Source organism: Zeugodacus cucurbitae, chromosome 6, assembly GCF_028554725.1.
Source record: "Zeugodacus cucurbitae isolate PBARC_wt_2022May chromosome 6, idZeuCucr1.2, whole genome shotgun sequence".
In the NCBI taxonomy this organism is placed as follows: Eukaryota; Metazoa; Arthropoda; class Insecta; order Diptera; family Tephritidae; genus Zeugodacus; species Zeugodacus cucurbitae.
The window spans coordinates 30,704,153-30,727,572 of NC_071671.1; the positions used below are offsets into that span (position 1 = coordinate 30,704,153).

Genomic DNA, 23,420 nt, shown 5'->3' on the forward strand with positions numbered 1-23,420 from the left:
CGCACAGTGATCACCAGGCTATCTTGTTTGATATCAGACACTCAACGCGATCTTTAAGGAATCCACGTTTTAACACGGTAAAAAGGAAAGGATGGAAAGTACAAACGTTAGATGTTTCGCTAGAGGATAACCTGAATTGCGCGGAAGATATAGATCGGGGGCTGAGATACTTGTGAAACACATTAGTAAAGCAGGTGATGCGGCTATGTGTAGAAGGAAAAATGGAACCTACAGAAAACCCGTATACTAGTGGAACCAAGAAATTCACATCTTAAGAAGTGAATGCCATAAGGCGAGGAGGATTTATCAAAAGAGTCAGGGGTCGACGATGCATGAAGAGCAACGGGAAGTTTTTAAGCGAAAGCGCAATGAACTGAAAAAGCGATTAGAAAGAGTAAAACAGCCTGCTTCAAGGAACTCTGCGGAAAAATAGATGAAAATCCATGGGGCGATGCTTATAAAATGGTAATGTCCAAGATCAAGGGAGGTAAAGGGCAAACACCAATATGCCCCAACTTATTAAAAACCATAGTGGATATTTCCTGCGCAGCCCTTAGAGCGCAGTCGACAGCGACTAGATGGCCAACTCGATGAGATATACATACCAAGAGTCAACGAAGAGGAGGTGATTCAAACAGCAAAAAGGTTAAGTAACGCAAAAGCTCCAGGTTTGGATGGTATTCCAATCAAAGTGTTAAAGATTGCCATCAATCACAACGCGAAACCATTCGCTGAATTGTTCACGCAGTGCATAAAGAAAGGTGTCTTCATAAAAATTTGGAAAAAACAGAGGCTTGTTTTGTTACAGAAGCCAAACAAACCAGCCGGTGAACCCAGCTCTTATCGGCCACTCTGTATGCTTGATACGATTGGCAAGATATTAGAACGACTAATATGTATACGGTTAGAGTTACACTTAGAGAAAGAATACCAGGGTCTATCCAGTAATCAATTCGGTTTTCGTAAGCAGAGGTCAACAATTGATGCGATCAAAAAGCTCACTGACATCGCAAATAAAGCAATAAAGGGTACCAGATGGTTGTATGGCACCAAGAAATATTGCGCAGTAGTCACTTTTGATGCCCGAAATACGTTCAACTCGGCACATTGGGCCCCATATATTAAGTGCCCTCGAAAGTAAGGCAACACCGGCATACTTGGTGAGGATTGTTTCCAGCTATCTCTCCGGGGGATGGGGTCATATGTAGAAGTTCACGCAAGTGAGGAAAGTTTCTGATTGCCATTCACTTGGGAGTGGCCAGGAACGATTCTTTTGCATATGACTCAAGCAGCTCACGACTTCCGGTTTTAGACCAAGTATCCCCTGGGTAGCTAACAGACATCCGTTTGGAGGCGAGCTAAAGTGAGAAGGCGAAGCCCGCTTGTGCGGTTGTGCGTAGGGCTTGGGACCCACCACATAAAAAAATCTCCCCAATGAAAACAAACACCGAGCCTCGGATGAGAAACCCCCCTTTTGATGACGACCCCTGCAAACGTACTAAGGATCATGATTTGAGGGCATGCACCTGGAATGTCCGGACTCTTAATTGGGAAGGTGCCTCTGCCCAGCTGGTTGATGTCCTCATACAACTAAAGGCTGACATCACCGCCGTCCAAGAAGTGCGATGGACGGGACAAGGACGGAAGAAGGTGGGTCCTTGTGACATCTACTACAGCGGCCATATAAAGGAGCGCAAATTTGGTGTTGGATTTGTGGTGGGAGAGAGACTCCGTCGCCGAGTCCTGGCATTCACCCCGGTGGATGAACGTCTAGCCACAATCCGCATAAAAGCGAGGTTCTTCAACATATCGCTGATTTGCGCCCACGCCCCAACGGAAGAGAAGGACGATGTGACCAAAGACGCTTTCTATGAGCGCCTAGAACGCACCTATGAGCGCTGCCCCCGCCACGATGTCAAAATCGTGCTTGGCGATTTTAACGCCAGGGTGGGTAAAGAAGGTGTCTTTGGCACAACAGTCGGAAAATTCAGCCTCCATGACGAAACATCGCCAAACGGCCTGAGGCTGATCGACTTCGCTGGGGCCCGAAATATGGTTGTCTGTAGTACCAGATTCCAGCATAAAAAAATTCATCAAGCAACGTGGCTGTCCCCTGATCGAAACACGCGCAACCAAATCGATCACGTTGTGATAGACGGAAGACATGTCTCCAGTGTTTTAGACGTGCGTACGCTCCGAGGACCAAACATTGACTCGGACCATTATCTAGTAGCAGCAAAGATACGCACTCGCCTCTGTGCAGCAAAGAACGCCCGTCAACAAACACAAGGAAGGTTCGCCGTCGAAAAGCTGCAATCACAACCGACAGCCGAACGATTTTCTACTCGACTTGCACTCCTGCTCTCTGAGAGCACTCATCAGCATCTCGATATAAGGGAGCTGTGGAACGGCATCTCAAACTCATTGCATACCGCTGCAGCCGAAACAATTGGTCTACGGCAACGCCAAAAAACCAGTTGGTACGATGAGAATTGTCGTTCCGCAGTGGAGAGAAAACAGACTGCCTACCTCGCAACGTTGCGATCGACCACAACACGTTCGGGGTGGGATAGATATCGAGAACTGAAGAGGGAAGCGAGACGCATTTGCAGACGTAAAAAGAAAGAGGCCGAAATGCGTGAGTATGAAAAGCTTGAAAAGCTGGCCGACATGGGTAATGCTCGAAAATTTTATGAAAAGATGAGGCGATTAACAGAAGGTTTCAAGACCGGAGCATTATCATGTAGGGACCGAGAAGGTAATCTGGTAGCGGATGTCCAGAGCACACTGGGATTATGGAGGGAACACTTCTCCGACCTGCTCAATGGCAGTGAAAGTACAACACCAGGAGATGGCGAACCCGATTCCCCAATCGATGACGATGGAATAGATGTTCCATTACCCGACCATGAAGAAATTCGAATAGCAATTACCCGCTTGAAGAACAACAAAGCGGCGGGGGCCGATGGATTACCGGCCGAGCTATTCAAATACGGCGGCGAAGAACTGATAAGGTGCATGCATCAGCTTCTTTGTAGAATATGGTCGGAAGAAAGCATGCCTGACGATTGGAATCTTAGTGTGCTCTGCCCAATCCATAAGAAGGGAGACCCCACAATCTGCGCCAACTACCGTGGTATAAGTCTCCTCAATATCGCATATAAGGTTTTGTCGAGCGTATTGTGTGAAAGACTAAAGCCCACCGTCAACGAACTGATTGGACCTTATCAGTGTGGCTTTAGACCTGGAAAATCCACAATGGACCAGATATTCACCATGCGCCAAATCTTGGAAAAGACCCGAGAGAGAAGAATCGATACTCACCATCTTTTTATCGATTTTAAAGCTGCCTTCGATAGCACGAAAAGGAGCTGCCTTTATGCCGCGATGTCTGAATTTGGTATCCCTGCAAAACTAATACGGCTATGTAAGCTGACGTTGAGCAACACCAAAAGCTCCGTCAGGATCGGGAAGGACCTCTCCGAGCCGTTCGATACCAAACGAGGCTTCAGACAGGGTGACTCACTATCGTGCGACTTCTTCAATCTATTGCTGGAAAAAATAATACGAGCTGCAGAACTAAATAGAGAGGGTACAATCTTCTACAAGAGTGTACAGCTCCTGGCGTATGCCGATGATATTGATATCATCGGAAGCAACAACCGCGCCGTTTGTTCTGCGTTTTCCAGACTAGATAAAGAAGCGAAGCGTATGGGTCTGGTGGTGAATGAGGACAAGACGAAATATCTCCTGTCATCAAACAAACAGTCGGCGCACTCGCGTCTTGGCTCCCACGTCACTGTTGACAGTCATAACTTTGAAGTTGTAGATAATTTCGTTTATCTGGGAACCAGCATTAACAACACCAACAATGTCAGCCTTGAAATCCAACGCAGAATCACTCTTGCCAACAGGTGCTACTTTGGACTGAGTAGGCAATTGAAAAGTAAAGTCCTCTCTCGACGAACCAAAATCAAACTCTATAAGTCGCTCATTATTCCCGTCCTGATGTATGGCGCTGAAGCGTGGACGATGACAACATCCGATGAGACGACTCTTGGGGTTTTCGAGAGAAAGGTTTTGCGCAAGATTTGTGGTCCTCTAAACATTGGCAACGGCGAATACCGCAGGCGATGGAACGATGAGCTGTACGATTTATACGACGACATTGACATAGTTCAGCGAATAAAAAGACAGCGGCTACGCTGGCTAGGTCATGTTGTACGGATGGAAGAAAACACTCCAGCTCTGAAAGTATTCGATGCAGTACCCGCTGGAGGAAGCCGCGGAAGAGGACGACCTCCACTCCGGTGGAAAGACCAAGTGCAAAGTGACCTGGCTTCACTTGGTGTTTCCAATTGGCGCCAAAAAGCAAAAAGGAGGAATGAGTGGCGCGCTCTGGTGGATTCGGCTATAATCGCTTAAAGCGGTTCCTACGCCAAATATATATATATATATATATCTCCGATCGGCTGCTACTATACGACACTCACGATGGACAGAGTAGATATACGGTAACGGATGGAGGCCACAAGGCTCTGTGCTGGGACCACTGTTATGGAATGTACTGTATGACGGAGTCCTGCGCCTTCCATTGCCGAAAGAAATACAGATTATAGTTTACGCAGATGACATAGCTGTAACCGTTGTAGCGAAAGAACTCGAGCAAATCGAGAATCTGTGTAACGACACCGCACAAAAAATCAAGAACTGGCTCATGAAAACCAATCTGCAGCTTGCTGGACAGAAAACCGAAGAGGTCCTGATCACAAGCAGAAAAAACTCACACAGCAGTACCTGGGTGTCATGATAGATACAAGACTTACCTTCAAAAATCACATTGATAAATGTTGTGAAAAAGCGACGCGTTAAGCGTCAAATAGACGAACAATATTGACCAAGGTGAGCCAATCTATTATGATGTATGCAGCGCCCGTCTGGGGACCGGCTCTACAGTACAAAACTAATGCCAAGAAAGCAAAGTCGGTAATGCGCCTTAGTGCTATTAGAGTATCTTGCGCATTCCGAACTGTATCACACGATGTAGCTGTGGTTATAGCGGGTATCATCCCTCCAGATATAATGGCGATGGAACTCAAAAGAGTATTTGACAGATCGAAACTTATAGGCAGGCGACTTACAGATAGCGAGCGTAATGACGAAAGGCAAATGAGTCTTAACGAATGGCAGAAGCGATGGGACGCGGCAACAACAGGCAGGTGGACTCATAGGCTAATTAGAAATGTGAAAGCGTGGGTAAAAAGGAAGTACGATGAAACCGACTTCTATCTGACACAATTTTTGTCGGGCCATGGTTGTTTTAGATATTCAATCAAAACCTGTGTGGGATACAGTGAAAGTGTGGACTGCGACAGCTCTGCATGAGCTGAGAAAAAATGAGTGAAGAAGGAACGAAGAGTAGACCAGATAGGCATGTTTGACGAGCCAAATGGCTAAGCTTGGACCCATGATGCAATGCTTAACCGCAGTTCCAAGGGTCAAATACAACCAATGTGACGAAGTTAAGGGTTTAGTACGTAGGCGTATTGTTCCGCAAGTCCGAATGGGCGTGGGCCCGAATGAGGAGTACCTTAACGGACAATACGAATCGTGCATACCGTCCGTAAAAATGACGGTATCTTTGGAAGATTCCCCCTTCGAAATAAAAAAAAAAAAAACATGTGTACGCACTTGTTTGATTGTACATATTCACATGTGTACTTTTGGTTGGTGACATATTCACATGTGTACATATAAACATATTCACATGTGTACGCACATATATGATTGTATGCTTGCGCATTATTTTTCTTTCGTTTCTGTTTCATTTCTGCGAATTCTCAACTATTTTGTGTGACTTTTGGTTGAAATACTCTGCGTTGGCCGTTAAAAAGTTAAGACTATACTTCACAGGATCATTTCTGTAGTCAGTCTTCATTTACTTTCTTTGCAAATCGAAAGTATTAGCACCCGCGATGAGAAGGTATATCGTTTTATCTGACATCGTGAGGTTTATGAACTTAATTTCTAATTTTGTTTTGTGGCATATTAGAAATGATGATTCTTCGATGATCGCTCGGTTACAACGGATAAAACGACTTCTGAGTGGTGATTTTAATGAATAAATTTCAAGGTTTTATACAAATAAGTACGAGGGCTGCTATATATATTTCTGGCCTAATATATATCTTATATATATATATATATATATCTCCGATCGGCTGCTACTATACGACACTCACGATGGACAGAGTAGATATACGGTAACGGATGGAGGCCACAAGGCTCTGTGCTGGGACCACTGTTATGGAATGTACTGTATGACGGAGTCCTGCGCCTTCCATTGCCGAAAGAAATACAGATTATAGTTTACGCAGATGACATAGCTGTAACCGTTGTAGCGAAAGAACTCGAGCAAATCGAGAATCTGTGTAACGACACCGCACAAAAAATCAAGAACTGGCTCATGAAAACCAATCTGCAGCTTGCTGGACAGAAAACCGAAGAGGTCCTGATCACAAGCAGAAAAAACTCACACAGCAGTACCTGGGTGTCATGATAGATACAAGACTTACCTTCAAAAATCACATTGATAAATGTTGTGAAAAAGCGACGCGTTAAGCGTCAAATAGACGAACAATATTGACCAAGGTGAGCCAATCTATTATGATGTATGCAGCGCCCGTCTGGGGACCGGCTCTACAGTACAAAACTAATGCCAAGAAAGCAAAGTCGGTAATGCGCCTTAGTGCTATTAGAGTATCTTGCGCATTCCGAACTGTATCACACGATGTAGCTGTGGTTATAGCGGGTATCATCCCTCCAGATATAATGGCGATGGAACTCAAAAGAGTATTTGACAGATCGAAACTTATAGGCAGGCGACTTACAGATAGCGAGCGTAATGACGAAAGGCAAATGAGTCTTAACGAATGGCAGAAGCGATGGGACGCGGCAACAACAGGCAGGTGGACTCATAGGCTAATTAGAAATGTGAAAGCGTGGGTAAAAAGGAAGTACGATGAAACCGACTTCTATCTGACACAATTTTTGTCGGGCCATGGTTGTTTTAGATATTCAATCAAAACCTGTGTGGGATACAGTGAAAGTGTGGACTGCGACAGCTCTGCATGAGCTGAGAAAAAATGAGTGAAGAAGGAACGAAGAGTAGACCAGATAGGCATGTTTGACGAGCCAAATGGCTAAGCTTGGACCCATGATGCAATGCTTAACCGCAGTTCCAAGGGTCAAATACAACCAATGTGACGAAGTTAAGGGTTTAGTACGTAGGCGTATTGTTCCGCAAGTCCGAATGGGCGTGGGCCCGAATGAGGAGTACCTTAACGGACAATACGAATCGTGCATACCGTCCGTAAAAATGACGGTATCTTTGGAAGATTCCCCCTTCGAAATAAAAAAAAAAAAAACATGTGTACGCACTTGTTTGATTGTACATATTCACATGTGTACTTTTGGTTGGTGACATATTCACATGTGTACATATAAACATATTCACATGTGTACGCACATATATGATTGTATGCTTGCGCATTATTTTTCTTTCGTTTCTGTTTCATTTCTGCGAATTCTCAACTATTTTGTGTGACTTTTGGTTGAAATACTCTGCGTTGGCCGTTAAAAAGTTAAGACTATACTTCACAGGATCATTTCTGTAGTCAGTCTTCATTTACTTTCTTTGCAAATCGAAAGTATTAGCACCCGCGATGAGAAGGTATATCGTTTTATCTGACATCGTGAGGTTTATGAACTTAATTTCTAATTTTGTTTTGTGGCATATTAGAAATGATGATTCTTCGATGATCGCTCGGTTACAACGGATAAAACGACTTCTGAGTGGTGATTTTAATGAATAAATTTCAAGGTTTTATACAAATAAGTACGAGGGCTGCTATATATATTTCTGGCCTAATAATGAAAATAGGAATATTTATCAACGAAAATGGTTTTATTGTTTTTCAAAATATTCTCCATCAAGATTTATACACTTTTGCATGCGCTCAAACCAATTTTCGAAGCACTTTTTTTGAGCGATTGTCAAATTGTGCGGGATTCAACGAGAACAATCCTTTTTTACGGCCAGGTGTTCATGTAATATCGTATATATGCTGGTGGGAGAAATGCATAGGCTGGCACAACGGCTGTTTTTGGACGACCTTCACGGAATTCGTCTTTAAGCAAGCGTCGCCCACGATCGAATTCGTTGTACCAGTTTTTCACAGTGCTATAGGATGGTGCTTCATAGCCATACAAAGATTTTAGTTCATCGATGCACTGTTGTTGCGATAATCCACGTCGAAAGTTGTGAAAAATGACCGCACGAAAATGTTCACGAGTTAATTCAATTTTTTGGCCGAGATGAATTTTTTAATTCCCTGTAAATAAAACAATTCACGATTAAATGACAAAACGTTCTGAGTGATGTTATGCTAAAAAATGTCAAACTTTCCAATGGAAACGTCAGATTGCACCTGGCAACACTTAGTGTTGCCTAGGCCAGAAATATATATACCAGCCCTCGTATATATAATAATGCAGTCAATAAGTACAGTAGGGCAATTCACAATCTGGTGCAAATGGTGTTGCATATTTGCAATTGCAAATTCGCTGTACATTTTGTTGGTGTAAAACAACAATATGTCTCGCTCATTTACAATTGCAAATATTCAAGAATGCAAAATGAACCCTAGCGATAATCATTATAGTAAAAAATTGAATTTAATTGCCATTTATATATCACCAAATTCATCGATGAGAGATATAAAATTGTTCATCGGTAAAGCTTTATTACCGTTGTCAACTGCAGGTTCGCAAGCTTTTGCAGATATTATCAGAGAACCAGTAGAGTATAGCGAACAACCGGTACTCCTTGCGAGAGATTTCAATGTACATTTCTCATTGCCAGAAGCTGAACCATTACTGACATTCCTCAGAGGGAAATTTTCATTAGAAATGATCAATGGAAGAAATGATCCTACGACAAAAGGAGGTACGACTATTGATGCGGTATTCGCGAGAAATATAGATAAAATATATGTAAGGCATTTCATATAGTATTTTAGTTATCATAATCCAATTGTAAATATTATAGATATCAATCCGTCTGAACCCAGAAGTGATAATTGATTTGGACTTTGCTTTATAAAATGTGCGTAACAAATTTATAAAATGTGAATTTAAGAAAGTGTTGGTCACTCCACCATATTTTTAAACTTTCCCTCTCGCTAGTTTTCTTTCATACAAAATGATATGCATTTCTTGGAATAACTTCTTCCGCGCGTAGGGACTCCACGCACCTTTTTTTATTTTATATATCTTTGATTCAAGTTCTTCACATTGACTTTTATTTAGCTGAAAAAAGGAAGGAAGTAAGACCCCTCCCATCAACTTCTAAAAATACATTTGCATAAATAGCTAAGCGAGTTAAGACAAATACAGTTCAAAAAAGTAGGCCGATATTCCAAATTCTGGATAAACTAAGAAAAATTACTTAAGTCCATACATCAAGGGCTCAGCGCTCTTGAATACCATATACAATTTTTTGATGGACATTAACTCCTTGAAAATAGTAATATAGAACGCCAATGGTCTTTCCAAAAGTAAAAATGAATTGGAAGTTATTCTAAACGAAAGAAATATTGATGTATGTTTGTTGTCTGAAACACATTTTACGAACCATACATTTTTAAAATTTAAAAATTATGATTTATACCACACCCAGCAAACTCAGCACGAGGAGGAAGCGCGGTTTTAATCAACATTCCGAAGTAGCTCAGATTAAGACCGAAGAAATTCAAGCTACAGCAATTTTAAAGCACAGTCAGTCATTATACTTAATTGTTCTATATAGGCCGTCTAGACATAATATCAAAACTGATACTTATACGAGTTTATTAAAAAAATATGACGGAAGGTACTTACATCGTGAGTGGTGACTTTAATGCAAAACACACTTATTGGGGATCTCGTTTAACTACAACCAAAGGTCGAGAACTTCTGAAAGCTAAACAAGTTATTGGATGCAATGTTATTTCGACAGGGAGACCCTCATATTGGCCAGCAGACAGTAGGAAATTACCAGGGGGTTACTCTGTAAGACGTTGCGCAAGTGAAAATACTCGCAATCGTAATTTTCGTTCAACGCATTTGTTTTTCCCCTTCGCAATGGAAGTACTCTGTATTGCGTTTACGAGTTTCAAACTCGTGCATTTTACGAAAATGTAAGTTAATAAGGTATATTTGTAGTTTAATTTACTAAAATAATGTCTTTAACAGAGCATATTCCAAAAATAAGAAACGTAAAATGGAAAACAAAAAATATGAATTGACCATTGGACCTAAAAAGCAATAGTTCTTTTTATGTACTTGCTGTAAATAACTCTTTTTTATATTAGTGGTTTAGAAGAATTACACAAACTTACAAATAAAGACATACATACATATGAGCAAGAAGAGACTAACTCATACATCTTTAATAGGAATTTTAATTAAATTATTTACTACTTTAAATTTTATTTTAATTATATTTAAAAATAGGTAATAGGGAAATAGAACAGCTTGTAAATGAAAAAAGACGTGGTAGACGAGAATGACAGATAAATCGCTGGGAAATTGGGCTCGAAGTGATGAGGAAAAGGCTACTTGTTTTGCAAATCACCTAAAAAAGGTATTTCAACCAAATTGCCCAAAGAATAACTTTAAATTGTCAATCTTACCTAACACAGCAAATGAGTCGCCCGAGTCCTTTAAGTCCTCACCTTCTGAAATTATTGGCATAATAAAAGAACTTAATACAAAAAAGTCGCCAGGACATGATAATATCACCCCAAAATTGCTAATTGAGTTACCAAATATAGCTGAGGAGGTGCTCTCTTTGCTCTTCAATGCAATTCTAAGTTTCGGACACTATCCAATTTCATGGAAAAAGTCGCAGATTATCCTGATAAACAAACCTGGGAAAGACTTGACACAGCCGTCTTCATACAAACCAATCAGTCTTCTACCCTGCCCTTCGAAAATATTTGAAAAGGTGCTACTATCAAAGATGTCTCCTTTCCTCCACGAAAATAATGTAATACCAACGCACCAATTCGGGTTTCGTGCAAAACATAGTACAATAGAACAAGTAAATAGAATAACTAACGAAATAAGAAAAGCATTCGAGCACAGAGAGTACTGTTCATGAAGGACTGGCATGAAGGACTTTTATATAAGATTAAAAACATTCTACCTTTAGAATTGTATAAAATATTGGAGTCTTATTTAAAAAATAGACAATTTATGGTTAAAGTGGGAGACTTCATATCTGACGAACGACAAATAAGGGCTGGTGTACCACAAGGCAGTGTCTTAGGCCCAACTCTGTACATCATATATACTGCCGATCTTCCAACAGCTAATAATGTTTTGACATCAACTTTCGCGGATGACACAGCTTTAGTAAGCCGTAACAAATGCCACATTATAGCATCAAGTATATTATCGGAGCACTTAAGATCTGTCGAAGAATGGCTAGCCAACTGGCGTATAAATGTGAATGAACAAAAGTGTAAGCACGTTACATTTTCGCTAAGACCAAAAATGTGCCCGGCAGTAAAAATGAACAATATTCTAGTGCCTCAAGCGAATGAAGTTACCTATCTTGGTATTCAACCAGATAGAAGGCTTACGTGGAGAAAACATATATCTAGTAAAATAACGTGCATGAAGATAAGAGCTGCAAATTTAAATTGTCTTTTAAATAAAAACTCTAAACTTAGCCTAGACAACAAAGTGCTTTTATACAATGCGGTCATAAATCCGATTTGGATGTATGGCATTCAACTGTGGGGTACGACCTGTGCAACTAATATTGATATAATACAAAGGTTCCAATCGAAAATGCTTAGATCAATCACGTGCTCACCATGGTACATTCGCAATGAAAATATCCATAAAGATCTTGGTATCCATATGGTGAAGAAAGCAGTAGAGGACAGCAGATTGAAATATATATCTAAACCCAAACCCATTGGCTAATGCCTTAGTACATTCCTGTGATCAAACACGCCTAAAAAGAAGGGATATGCGTACTAAAGAGCAACGTTTCACCAATACAGCTCAATCACTTGGTTGAGCTTGTCTAGTTTTTAAATAGATTTAAGATTTTATAACTTGTTGTTAGGCTTAAAGTAAAAGCAGTACAATAAATAAAGAATTATTGAAAAAAAAATATTATTTACTTTATTAAATAAATAGAATTCAATATTTAAGAACTTTAAACTAACCAAATTGTTTTGTATTTGCTTGAATGTTTGACTTCATTCGCATATTCCAATAAATAATTTAAACCACAATACAATTTGAATTATGTATGTAACATACGATTGTTTATATTGAACACTTTTTATGCTCACGCAACATGTTGTACAGAGTGTACAACAGTTTTGTTCACATAACCGTTGTTTCTATCAACTAAAATTAAACGAGTTAGATAGAGTTAATCGAGAATGGCCAGATTAACGAGAAGGATTGAAATCCGAAAGTCTCTCTGTCGTACGTTCGTTTGTTTAAATGCTTCAAAATCAATAATTTGGTACTTTATAAAAATTCAGATTTTTCTGTCAGAGATTTGATTGCAGAACTTCATTATGTAAGTACTCTCTAATAACTAACTAACTAACACTAGTAATCGATGGAGATTTTAACATTTGTCAAATCTAAAGGGACTTCAATAAGGTATACTCTCGAAGAAACATTTTTTTAGTTCCGTGCTTGATAAAGAATATTCAACTACAACTGCAGGTACACAAATTGTAGAAGTATGCTACCGAAATTTTATTATATTTAAAAATATTATTACTTTTATGTATTAAACATAAAAGAGTAATCATATTAATGTAAGAAATTCAATTTTGAAACAATTTTCATTGCCTCTGAGTCTTACAATACAGTTTAAAAACTTTTCCTTCCAAACGTATTTGTCTAAACTCACTCTTGATAAATCTACTGATTATTCGCTGTAGAAAGCTGCAAGGAATATTAATAAAAGATAAAACTTGTCGCACCAATAAAATTAAACGAAACTGAATGGGCCAAAACGAATTCACAAAAAGCTGCAGTATTTGCAAATCATTTTAGAAACACATTTACACCTAACGATGGACATGAGCTAAACTGTGAAAATAGTTGGTTGGATCCACTCGTTAGCATTTCTCCAGTTAATAGTAAAGAAATTAAAAGTCTTATCAGGAATTCAAGGCTCAAAAAAGCGTGTGGGTTTGATTTAATAACCGGAGAAATACTACGCAACCTAACAAAGAATTAAACAAAAAATTGTAAACAGCGCCATATACCTAATATACGCTCCATCGCTTTGGAAAGTGTTATTATGATACCTCAGCCGGGTAAACCAATACATGATGTCACATCTTATACGCCAATATCGCTGCTCTCAGCTTTATCGAAAATCTTCGAGAATGTTCTCATAAAGAGATTGATTGCGCCAGCATGGCGAAAACCGAAAACACATAAAGTGTCATAACTAAGCCATAAATAAGGTAATGAAAGTAAAATTTGGTACCAAGCATCGCATTAGGGAGGGGCATATTTGGATGTTATTATTTTGGTGAAGTGGGCGTGGCCATGACACCAACTAGGTTTTTTGTATATATCTCGCAAACCAATAAAGCTATATAAACCAAACTTTCTGCAGTCGGTTCCCATATAACTCAATTTTGAATTCCACCTCATTCCTTCACTTTATAATATATAGACAAGGAACCAATGAAGATAGTGGAATACAATTTTTTTCCTTCAATATTTCTTTATTTATTGAATCTGCTTTGTTTAAAGCATGCTTGTGTTGGTTATTAGCGTACATTCGGAAAGCTACGAACAGACAAAACGAATACGGAACAGTGCGTACAAATAAGTAAACGTACTTTTTAAAAATTACGGTCAACTTAATTATCTATATTTATTTCTTTATTATATTGCTTAATTCGAATGAGATCAGAAATGTGATTGTTTGATAGTATAGCTGAGAATTTAATTGTAAATAAAATTTTCTTTTGTAATTATCAAGAAGACTTTTTCGGGCGTCTCCCTCGATATTTACAAGATTTTTGTGACAACGTTCATAATGTCTTTTTATATCATGTTTGCTACAACGCTTTATTTTTTTATAACAAATTAAGCATTCTGCATGCATTTCATTGTTCTCAATAAAAAAATAACATATTTCCCAAATTTGTTGGAACATTTTTAGTGCGTTCTGTTTTTTAGCGTCAACTGATCGCAAAATTCTGCTTTGCTTGCCTACGAAGTTGAATACAGTAGCACAATCGTGCTTTCACAGACACTTGTCGCGACATGTTGGTGTGAGGTGTCTGGCTTGTCCGTGCGCTATTGTGCGCATAGGCCGTGGACAACGCTGGTTTAAAGCCTAACAATAAGTATTAAAATCTTAAATATATTTACAACTAAGTAAGCTCAAGTATGAGTTTGAGCGTTTTTGGTAGAACGTTGCTCTTTAGTAGGAAGGTAGATCTCTTCTTTTTAAACGTGTTTGATTGCAGGAATGTACCAAAGCATTTGCCAATGGGCTTGGATGTTCACGAAGTTTGGAAATATATTTCTTTCTGCTGTCCTCTATTTCCTTCTTTACCATAGAAATATCAAAATCCTTATGGATATTTTCATTACGCATGTACCATGGCGAGCACGTGATTGATCTAAGCATTTTCGATTGGAACCTTTGTATTATATCAATATTAGTTGCACAGGTCGTACCCCACAGTTGAATGCCATACATCCAAATCGGCTTTATGACCGCATTGTATAAAGGCACTTTGTTGTCTAAGCTAAGTTTAGAGTTTTTATTTAAAAGCCAATTTAAATTTGCAGCTCTTAACTTCATACAAGTTACTTTACTCGCTATATTTTTCCTCCAAGTAAGCCTTCAATCCAGGGAAATTAATTTTCCATAAAAGGCCTTCATGCCAGACCTTATCGAACGCCTGAGCTACATCGCGAAAAATAGCTGAACAGTACTGTCTGTGCTCGAATGCTTTCCTAATTTCGTTTGTAATTCTATTCACTTGCTCTACTGTGCCATATTTAGCACGAAACCCGAATTGGTGGGTTGGTATTATATTATTTTTGTAGAGGAAAGAAGACATTTTTGATAGTAAAACTTTATCGAATATTTTGGAAAGACATGGTATGAGACTTATTGGTCTGTAGGAAGACGGTTGTTTTAAGTATTTTCCAGGTTAATCTATCATGATGATCTGCGACTTTTTCCACGAAATTGGATAGTACCCGAAACCAAAAATTGCATTAAAGAGCAAAGAGAGCAGTGATATTGCAATATTTGGCAACTCAATTAACATTTTTGGAGTAATATGATCGTGTCCTGAAGACTTTTTCGAATTTAGCTCTTTGAGGATCTTGGTAATTTCATAAGTAGACGTCCTAATATACACGCTTGACTCGTTTGCGATATTGGGCAAAGTTGACAACTTAAAATTGGTTTTTGGGCCATTCTAGGTGATTTGCAAAGCAATTGCCTTTTCCTCATTACTACGCGCCCAATTACCATTCGACTGTCTTATAGGCATGTTGGAATCTACTGGTGGCTTAAAAGACTTTTAGGCCTTCCAAAGGGAGTTTTTCTCGCTAGAATTTGGACACAGGGGCTTTATATAATTTTCAGTATTGTATTCTTCATCGCGTTTAACTGCTTTTTTAACTTACGTACAGCCGATTTCAGTTGACGCAGAGTTGAAGGGGAACGACTTAACTGCCAGTCATGTCTCGCTTACCTTTTCTCATTTACAAACTTTTCTATTTCATTATTAGTGATGTTTCTAAAAACCTTAATGTTTCTTTTAGGTGTTGCCAAGACAGCTGCATTAGTTATTACATCATTGAATTCCATTATGCTTTCATCAATATTTCTTCCTGTATTTATTTTTAAATCGATATCAATGTGGCTACTGATATATTTTCTATATATATTTCAACCAGTTAGTTTTGAAAGATGTTAGAGATATTTTTGGCTCAACTATCATGGGCTGTTCGCATAACTTTATAAGTACAGGAGAATGATCAGAACATAAGTCAATACATGTATTTATTTACTGTTATAAGCAATCTATCTATATTTTTGACTACAGCAAAATCTATTTAGTCCGGTATTTTGTTCTATCACTGGGCCAGTATGTCGGCTTACCAGGAGATATTATATCAAGGTTATTGTGCTTATTTATAATAGTGTAGTACAGCTGTCGTCCTTTCGGATTAATAGGACGTGAGCCTATTGTGTGTTTTGCATTGTAATCTCCACATGCTAGAAATCTTTTACCCAGCGTTCCAAAAAAAATCTTTAAATTCGCAGTCTGTACTTTTAAAACGAGGTGGACAGTATATAGCCGTCAGATTGAGGTCAGAACCTCGATTTTTCAATGCTATTGCTGTAGCTTGTAACTGCGCTATAGCATGCTGTTCTAAAGCATGGTGGTTTAGCCGATTTCTAACCAATACTGCTGTTCCACCGTGCGCCTTTCCATCTGGACGATTTGTAACATGAAGTCTATATCCCGCTATAAAGAAATTGTTTTTATTTGTTAAATGAGTTTGATCAAATCTTGGATAATGTTTTTCATGGTAGACATGAATTGTGTACATTGAGTTAGATTTAGAATCATATTTTCAATACCTCCATTTGGTGGATTTTGCGGTTGTTGCATTTGCACAGCGTTGCCTTTTACCACATGTGCATAGCTTCCCTGGACAAGGATATTCTTAGAATTACCAGGTCTGTAATTTCTACATTTTCGTTACGAGGGATATTTATCATTTGGTTATGACTAGCTTGAAATCCCAGTGACAATTTTGATTTCAAGTCTTTATATACAGGGCAGCCCCTGTAGTTAGCAGTGTGATTTCCTACACAATTACTGCATTTTTTATTTGTATCCTCTTTTTTAAGAGCACATTTTTATGTTGGGTGTAAATCACCACATACCACACAAACACTGCGTAGAGTGCAATAAGACTTGGTATGTCCATACTCTTGTCAGTTAGTGCATTGTACCGGGCCATTTCTTTTATTAGGTTCTTCTACGGTAATTCTACGATGGAGTAAATATTTTAAATTGTATATTGGGTGTGTTTCATTCTTTTTATTGGATTAGAGTTTGGCAACAATTCAATTTTAAACATTGGTTGTGGTACTTTATTTCTATTGAAGATACTTACCACATTTTTAATTCCAAAGCCGCGTTTTTCAAGGGCTTCTTTGATATCACTAGATTCTACCGAAGACTCAATGCCTTTTACAACAACAACAAGGCCTTTAGAGCTCTTCAGTTGATAAGAATAATAATTCTTGTTGTTATTTGACAAAAATTCACTATATCCATAAAACATTTCTCAGTGTAGGATTTTATTTTAGTTTCATCTATATTGCCTTTTTTCAAAGGCACGATATGAAAATTGTTGGTACCTCATTGTAGGGTTTATCAACAAGTGCATTTGAGCTACGCTCACGCAAATATATTGGCGGCGGCTTGCCATTCGCGACTGTTTTGGTACCCTTCGCATCGTCGTCAAAACCATTACTTAGTATGGCAAATCTGTTGCCATTTAAATTTCCAGGCTTATTTGTATTAAGCGTGGCGGGTTGAAACTTTTCGGCATTAACGGTTGTCTTGATAGGACTTGATTTCCTTTTTATGTTGACGTAGCGGTCAATGCCAGTCTGTACAGATTGTACTTTTCCTTTTGGTACATGCTCACCTTGCATTGTTTTTTCCATTGGTGTCCGCTCGTTTGCTGATACCTGCTTGGTTGATGTTGCCTGCTGATTTGTTGTTGCGCATTTGCTGTTTTTTTCTGCTTCTGCTGCTCGGCTGAGCGCTTCGCTGACTCATCTTTCTCACCGTTGGATTGTTTATTTGTGAAAGCAGATTTTGTAGGCTTAACAAAGCTGAAGTAGGCGTTCAGAGAATGCCTACGACCTTGCTGTTGAGACTGCGCAGCGCTCATGTTTTTTTTTTTTTATTTGTTTGTTTTGTTCACTTTTATATGTTGCCTGTTATTTATTGTTATTTTAAAATATTTTGTTTTGGGTAAATTTTGTGTTTTGATTTTAATTTTTTTCGATTACACAAGTTATTGGTTGTTTATTTTTTTCATTCTGAATGGCTTGCGTCGAAAATGACATTGGTAGTTGAAAACTTCAACTCACTCCTGATGAAGCGTTAAATTTCTTATTGGACAGATCATGTACAAACAGAAATTTGAAGGAGATGCACCAGAATCGTTGGATAAATCTTTATTTGTAACAACTTTAATACCGATAAAATTAATTGATTCTTCAGACAGAGTAATTTGTTGTAATCGAACTCCACAATCCATAAGATTTTGCAGACCAATTAAAATCGAATTCATCAAAGAAACTCAAAATCAAATATTAGCGGAGAAAGCAAATTTGGATTCACAAATTAAGAGTTTGAGACCTCTCGAATACAACCTTAATGGTGGATACATCACTGCAAGCTATGATCTGCATATGACGTTAATAGATGGTAAGGTGTTAAATGTATTAACTGGCACAAATTCTAATCAGTGTTGCCCAGTATGTGGTGCAAAACCAAAAGACTTTTTAGCAACGATGGATTTGAACTGCAGCGTTTTCAAGAAAAAACCTGGAGCACTTCAATATGGTGTAAGTCCTTTGCATGCGTTGATTAGATTCCTGGAATTTGTATTAAAAATCTCATATAGAATTGACATAAAAAAGCGGCAGGTTAGGGATGCAATAGATAAACTAAGTATGAGAACTAGAAAACAGAAAATTCAAAAACAATTGTGGGAAGAAATGGGGCTACATGTTGATAAACCAAAACAGAATGGCTGTGGAAACACAAATGATGGAAATACGGCGAATATCGGCGAAAATGCTCCCGCAAGAAGTGGTGGCGCTTTTGGAAGCTTCGGAAATCGCAATTACACCAGAAGCACGAACTGATGAAGATGAAGATAGACTTTCTGATGATGACGAAATGGCAGATTTGGATATATTTAATGATTATTCAATTGATTTAGATGTAAATGGAGCTATGGAATGAAGTTAAAGCAAAATCAATCAATTATTAATGTATTTTTTTGAAATTAAGCTTTGATTCCATAAGGGAGCTGCCTCTTTTGGGGGTAGGGGGTGTGTCATCGGGTTTATTTTTTTATTTTTAATATTTATATGCGTTGTTTAGTATCTGTACCGAATTTCAAGGCACTGAGTAAGTTTTTAGAGTTTATGCGACAGCACGAAAAGGAGCTGCCTTTATGCCGCGATGTCTGAATTTGGTATCCCCGCAAAACTAATACGGCTGTGTAAGTTGACGTTGAACAACACAAAAAGCTCCGGGAAGGACCTCTCCGAGCCGTTCGATACCAAACGAGGTTTCAGACAAGGTGACTCACTATCGTGCGACTTCTTTAACTTGATGTTGGAAAAAATAATACGAGCTGCAGAACTAATAGAGAAGGTACAATCTTCTACAAGAGTGTACAGCTGCTGGCGTTCGCCGATGATATTGATATCATCGGAAGCAACAACCGCGCCGTTTGTTCTGTTTTTTTTCGGCATGGATAAAGAGGCGAAGCGAATGGGTCTGGAGGTGAATGAGGACAAGACGAAATATCTCCTGTCATCAAGCAAACAGTCGCGCACTCGCGTCTTGGCTCCCACGTCACTGTTGACAGTCATAACTTCGAAGTTGTAGATAATTTCGTATACCTGGGAACCAGTATCAATAACACTAACAATGTCAGCCTCGAAATCCAGCGCAGAATCACTCTTGCCAACAGGTGCTACTTTGGACTGAGTAGGCAATTGAACAGTAAAGTCCTCTCTCGACGAACCAAAATCAAACTCTACAAGTCGCTTATCATTCCCGTCCTGCTTTATGGTGCAGAACCTTGGACGATGTCAACATCAGATGAGACGACACTAGGAGTTTTCGAGAAGAAAATTTTGCGCAAGATTTACGGACCTCAGAACATTGGCAACGGCGAATACCGCTGTACGAGTTATACGACGACATTGACATAGTTCAGCGAATAAAAAGACAGCGGCTACGCTTGCTAGGTCATGTTGTCCGAATGGACGAAAACACTCCAGCTCTGAAAGTGTTCGATGCAGTACCCGCCGTAGGAAGCCGAGGAAGGGGAAGACCTCCACTCCGTTGGAGGGACCAGGTGGAGAGCGACCTGGTTACACTTGGAATCTCCAACTGGCGCCGAACTGCGAAGGAAAGAGAGGAGTGGCGCGGTCTCATCGATTCGGCTATAACCGGCTAAACGGTTGAACGCCAATCACATACATTAGAACCTAAAAGTATTAACTTTACTGTCATTAAATAACTTAAAACATTAAATGTAATACACAATATCAACGAACAAAACACATCGTTACTCTAGGTGTTTTTTGGTGGTATGGCTCATTTGTATGTTTAGCACTAATGTTTCGAATATTGATGATATATGTATTTCCCAATGCCATTCTAATGGACAAACAATAATAATGGCTGTCTTTTATATTTCACCAAAACAGTCTTTCAAGCAATACGAGAGTTCTTGTATTCAAATGTATTCATTTATTCTAAAGCTGCTTCCGCACTATTTATGATGAAAATTAATAGAAGATTTGATCATTATCCTATGATTTTGAGTGGAGATTTCAACATAAACTTTGCAGAGGTCAAAAATTAAAAAATTAAAATTAATTCAATTTTTATTTGAAGAATTTGATTTAACGATGTCCAATGATCACAATCTTAGCACAAAAAAATACAAAACTACTATTGATGCAGTATTCACAAGATATATAAATATATTTAAATCAAAATTGTTCATTTCATACTTAAGTTACCATAGACCTATTGTTTCAGTTTTAGAATCTGATGAAAATCCTGATAATAATGATGAAAATGCTGATAATGATGATGTAAGAGTTGTTGAAATTATGGATGAGAATTGATAAATTTTGCATTTACTATTTACTAATATTTAATCATTTAAATAAAACCACTTCCTTCGAATATAGTTTCTATATTATTATACTTCATGTCCATTCAAAAAGTGCCCATATTGCTTTGATAAACTTGATTTTTTATGTACAATTTCTCATATCGCGAGAGCATAAGTTCAAGTTTTCACTTCTGCCTGCACTCCCGGAGTGCAAACCCACTCGGTTTTCTAATAGTGTGCCTCTATACGAAAAATTTTTATAATCGGGTCATGACTTGCCCTAGCTCGCATATACCTAATAGGTTTTTCAGAAATGCTATGGGCTTAATACCTTATAAATCGGTTAATGTGTTAAATATCTTAACCAAATTAAGTGAGCATAATGTTTTGGATATAGTTTACTTTGGAGATGAAAATAAGTTCAGGAATTACCTAAGTCTTCATATACTATATATGATGATTTTCGTTATTCTATTGGACTTTATGCCGAATATATGGATCAAATTGTGTTTTATCTTAATAAAATTGCATCAATAAATTGCGAGAGTATAAAATGTTCGGTTGCACCCGAACTTACCCTTTCCTTACTTGTTTATTTTATTTTCGCTAAAGCTTTATATTTATTTACTTTATTTATTAAATATTAATTTTATACGACATATTTAAATTAGTTTACAAACGTGTGAAGAGAAAAGAAGAGGTCGAGGTCAACCACACGCGACGAAAGAACTGCTAAATCTGACGATGAATTATCAGGTGACAAACGTGATTGAACAAACGGTGCCGCTTATTGTACGGTCCGCTTTTAATAGTGAAAATGCTTAATAAATTACGTTGGCAACGATGTTTCGATGCGTTTGCTGAATAAAGGCGAAAGTCTCCAATGTAACATTAAGATATGTCACTTACATATCGCTCATTTATAGTGTTTATTGAGTTATGACACTATTCATGTAACTGAGCGATAAATGTATACCAAAGTGATTAGATTTGAAATCCGGATATCTGTTCGTCCGTCTATGAAAGCCATAACTTGAGTAAAAATGGAGATATCTGGACGAAACTTGGTAAGTAAGAAAAACCACCAGAAACCTTATATTTCATAATAAAGATGGTACCGAAGAGCTGCACTCAAAATGGTATACAAAATGTTAAATGGTTTTTCACCATATCAATGTGAGTCATATATTCGGGATAAAACACGCTAGAATAACGAGATTACGCCATCAATTTATATTGGGCCTAGTCATTAAATCCGATGCGAATTCGATTTCGATACGATAAAGATTTTCGACCGAAAATGTTCGTGCAATCATTGATTCCCATTTAAAACATAATTTAGTACGTAATCAGTAATTATTTACATAAAAACTTCCAAATGGTTTATTTCTTTTACATTTTCGCAACTCATTCACCAACGAATAGGTTTCGACCATTCAATGATTCAATGATTACGCCCATTACATTTAAGAATATAAATTCAATAAGAGCGCTACGAAAGTTTTTTATTTATTCCTGTGAAAGTACTTTCGATGTCATTATGTAGGAAACTCCATTTCTTTTGCACGCCCACCAGCGGGACGCTTGCAGAAGTTCAGAGGCTGAACCCAATTTTCGACGGTTTTCAAACATAAATTGTCCGATACTGCATTCACACTAACGTGCCGGCCCATAAACCGCTCCAAACAGTAATATTTCGAGATGCAATGGTATATTATATATTTTGCTTATTGACGAAGTTGTTCAGCAAAAAATGAGTCCACTGACTCCGAATTTCAGTAGTAAATTTTAAAAATTTCGACTCGATGTTGGATCGTATATCTTTCAATGATGAAATGGCAAATCTTACTGAAGAGAAATGTCAAAAGTGCGGGGAAAAATATGGTGTCGTTTGCTGTCCCTATCAGCCCCTACCTTTGTAGCGTCCCTATTGAAAACCCCTTCATATGGTATTTTCCAAAGACCGGACGAATGGGATTTACATTTATTAGAAGAGAAAGATTGCTTCCGAAATCTATAAAATATCTAAAAGATTTACCGATATTTTATTATAAAATGTATAGTCGGATTTCAACAAATTTTAAATCAGCGATGCCACACAGAGGGAATGCTCGAAAATTTTATGAAAAAATGAAGCGACTTAACGAAGGTTTCAAGACCTGAGCATCCTCATGTAGAGACCAAGCTGGTAATCTGGTAACCGATGTCCAGGGCATACTGGGATTATGGAGGGAACACTTCTCCGACCTGCTGAATGGCAGTGAGAGTACAACACCAGGAGATGGCGAACCCGATCCCCCAATCGATGACGATGGAACAGAGGTTCCATTACCCGACCATGAAGAAATTCGAATAGCAATTACCCGCTTGAAGAACAACAAAGC

The 23,420-nt window shown here is 38.4% G+C and overlaps 1 protein-coding gene and 2 non-coding genes across 14 annotated transcripts in view; 2 read left to right on the plus strand and 1 right to left on the minus strand.

Annotated features, from left to right (window-relative positions):
- The window catches only part of LOC105219329 (synaptic vesicle 2-related protein), a 469,576-nt gene that overhangs the window by 296,842 nt on the left and 149,314 nt on the right, over window positions 1-23,420 (minus strand). Inside the window, exon 1 of one of the 12 annotated variants that reach the window (XM_054233806.1) lies at window positions 17,803-18,079. The exons of the other annotated variants lie outside the window; for them this stretch is intronic. Within the exon in view, the coding sequence (XP_054089781.1) occupies window positions 17,803-18,051 (249 nt within the window). The 5' untranslated portion in view covers window positions 18,052-18,079. Of the gene's footprint in view, window positions 1-17,802; window positions 18,080-23,420 lie in introns of those variants that run through there. 12 annotated transcript variants of the gene reach the window in all.
- LOC114804955 (small nucleolar RNA U3) lies at window positions 5,897-6,110 on the plus strand. Its single transcript, XR_003753064.1, has one exon. It is a non-coding gene; the product is annotated as a small nucleolar RNA U3 (small nucleolar RNA).
- Window positions 7,646-7,859, plus strand: LOC128922903 (small nucleolar RNA U3). Its single transcript, XR_008472092.1, has one exon. It is a non-coding gene; the product is annotated as a small nucleolar RNA U3 (small nucleolar RNA).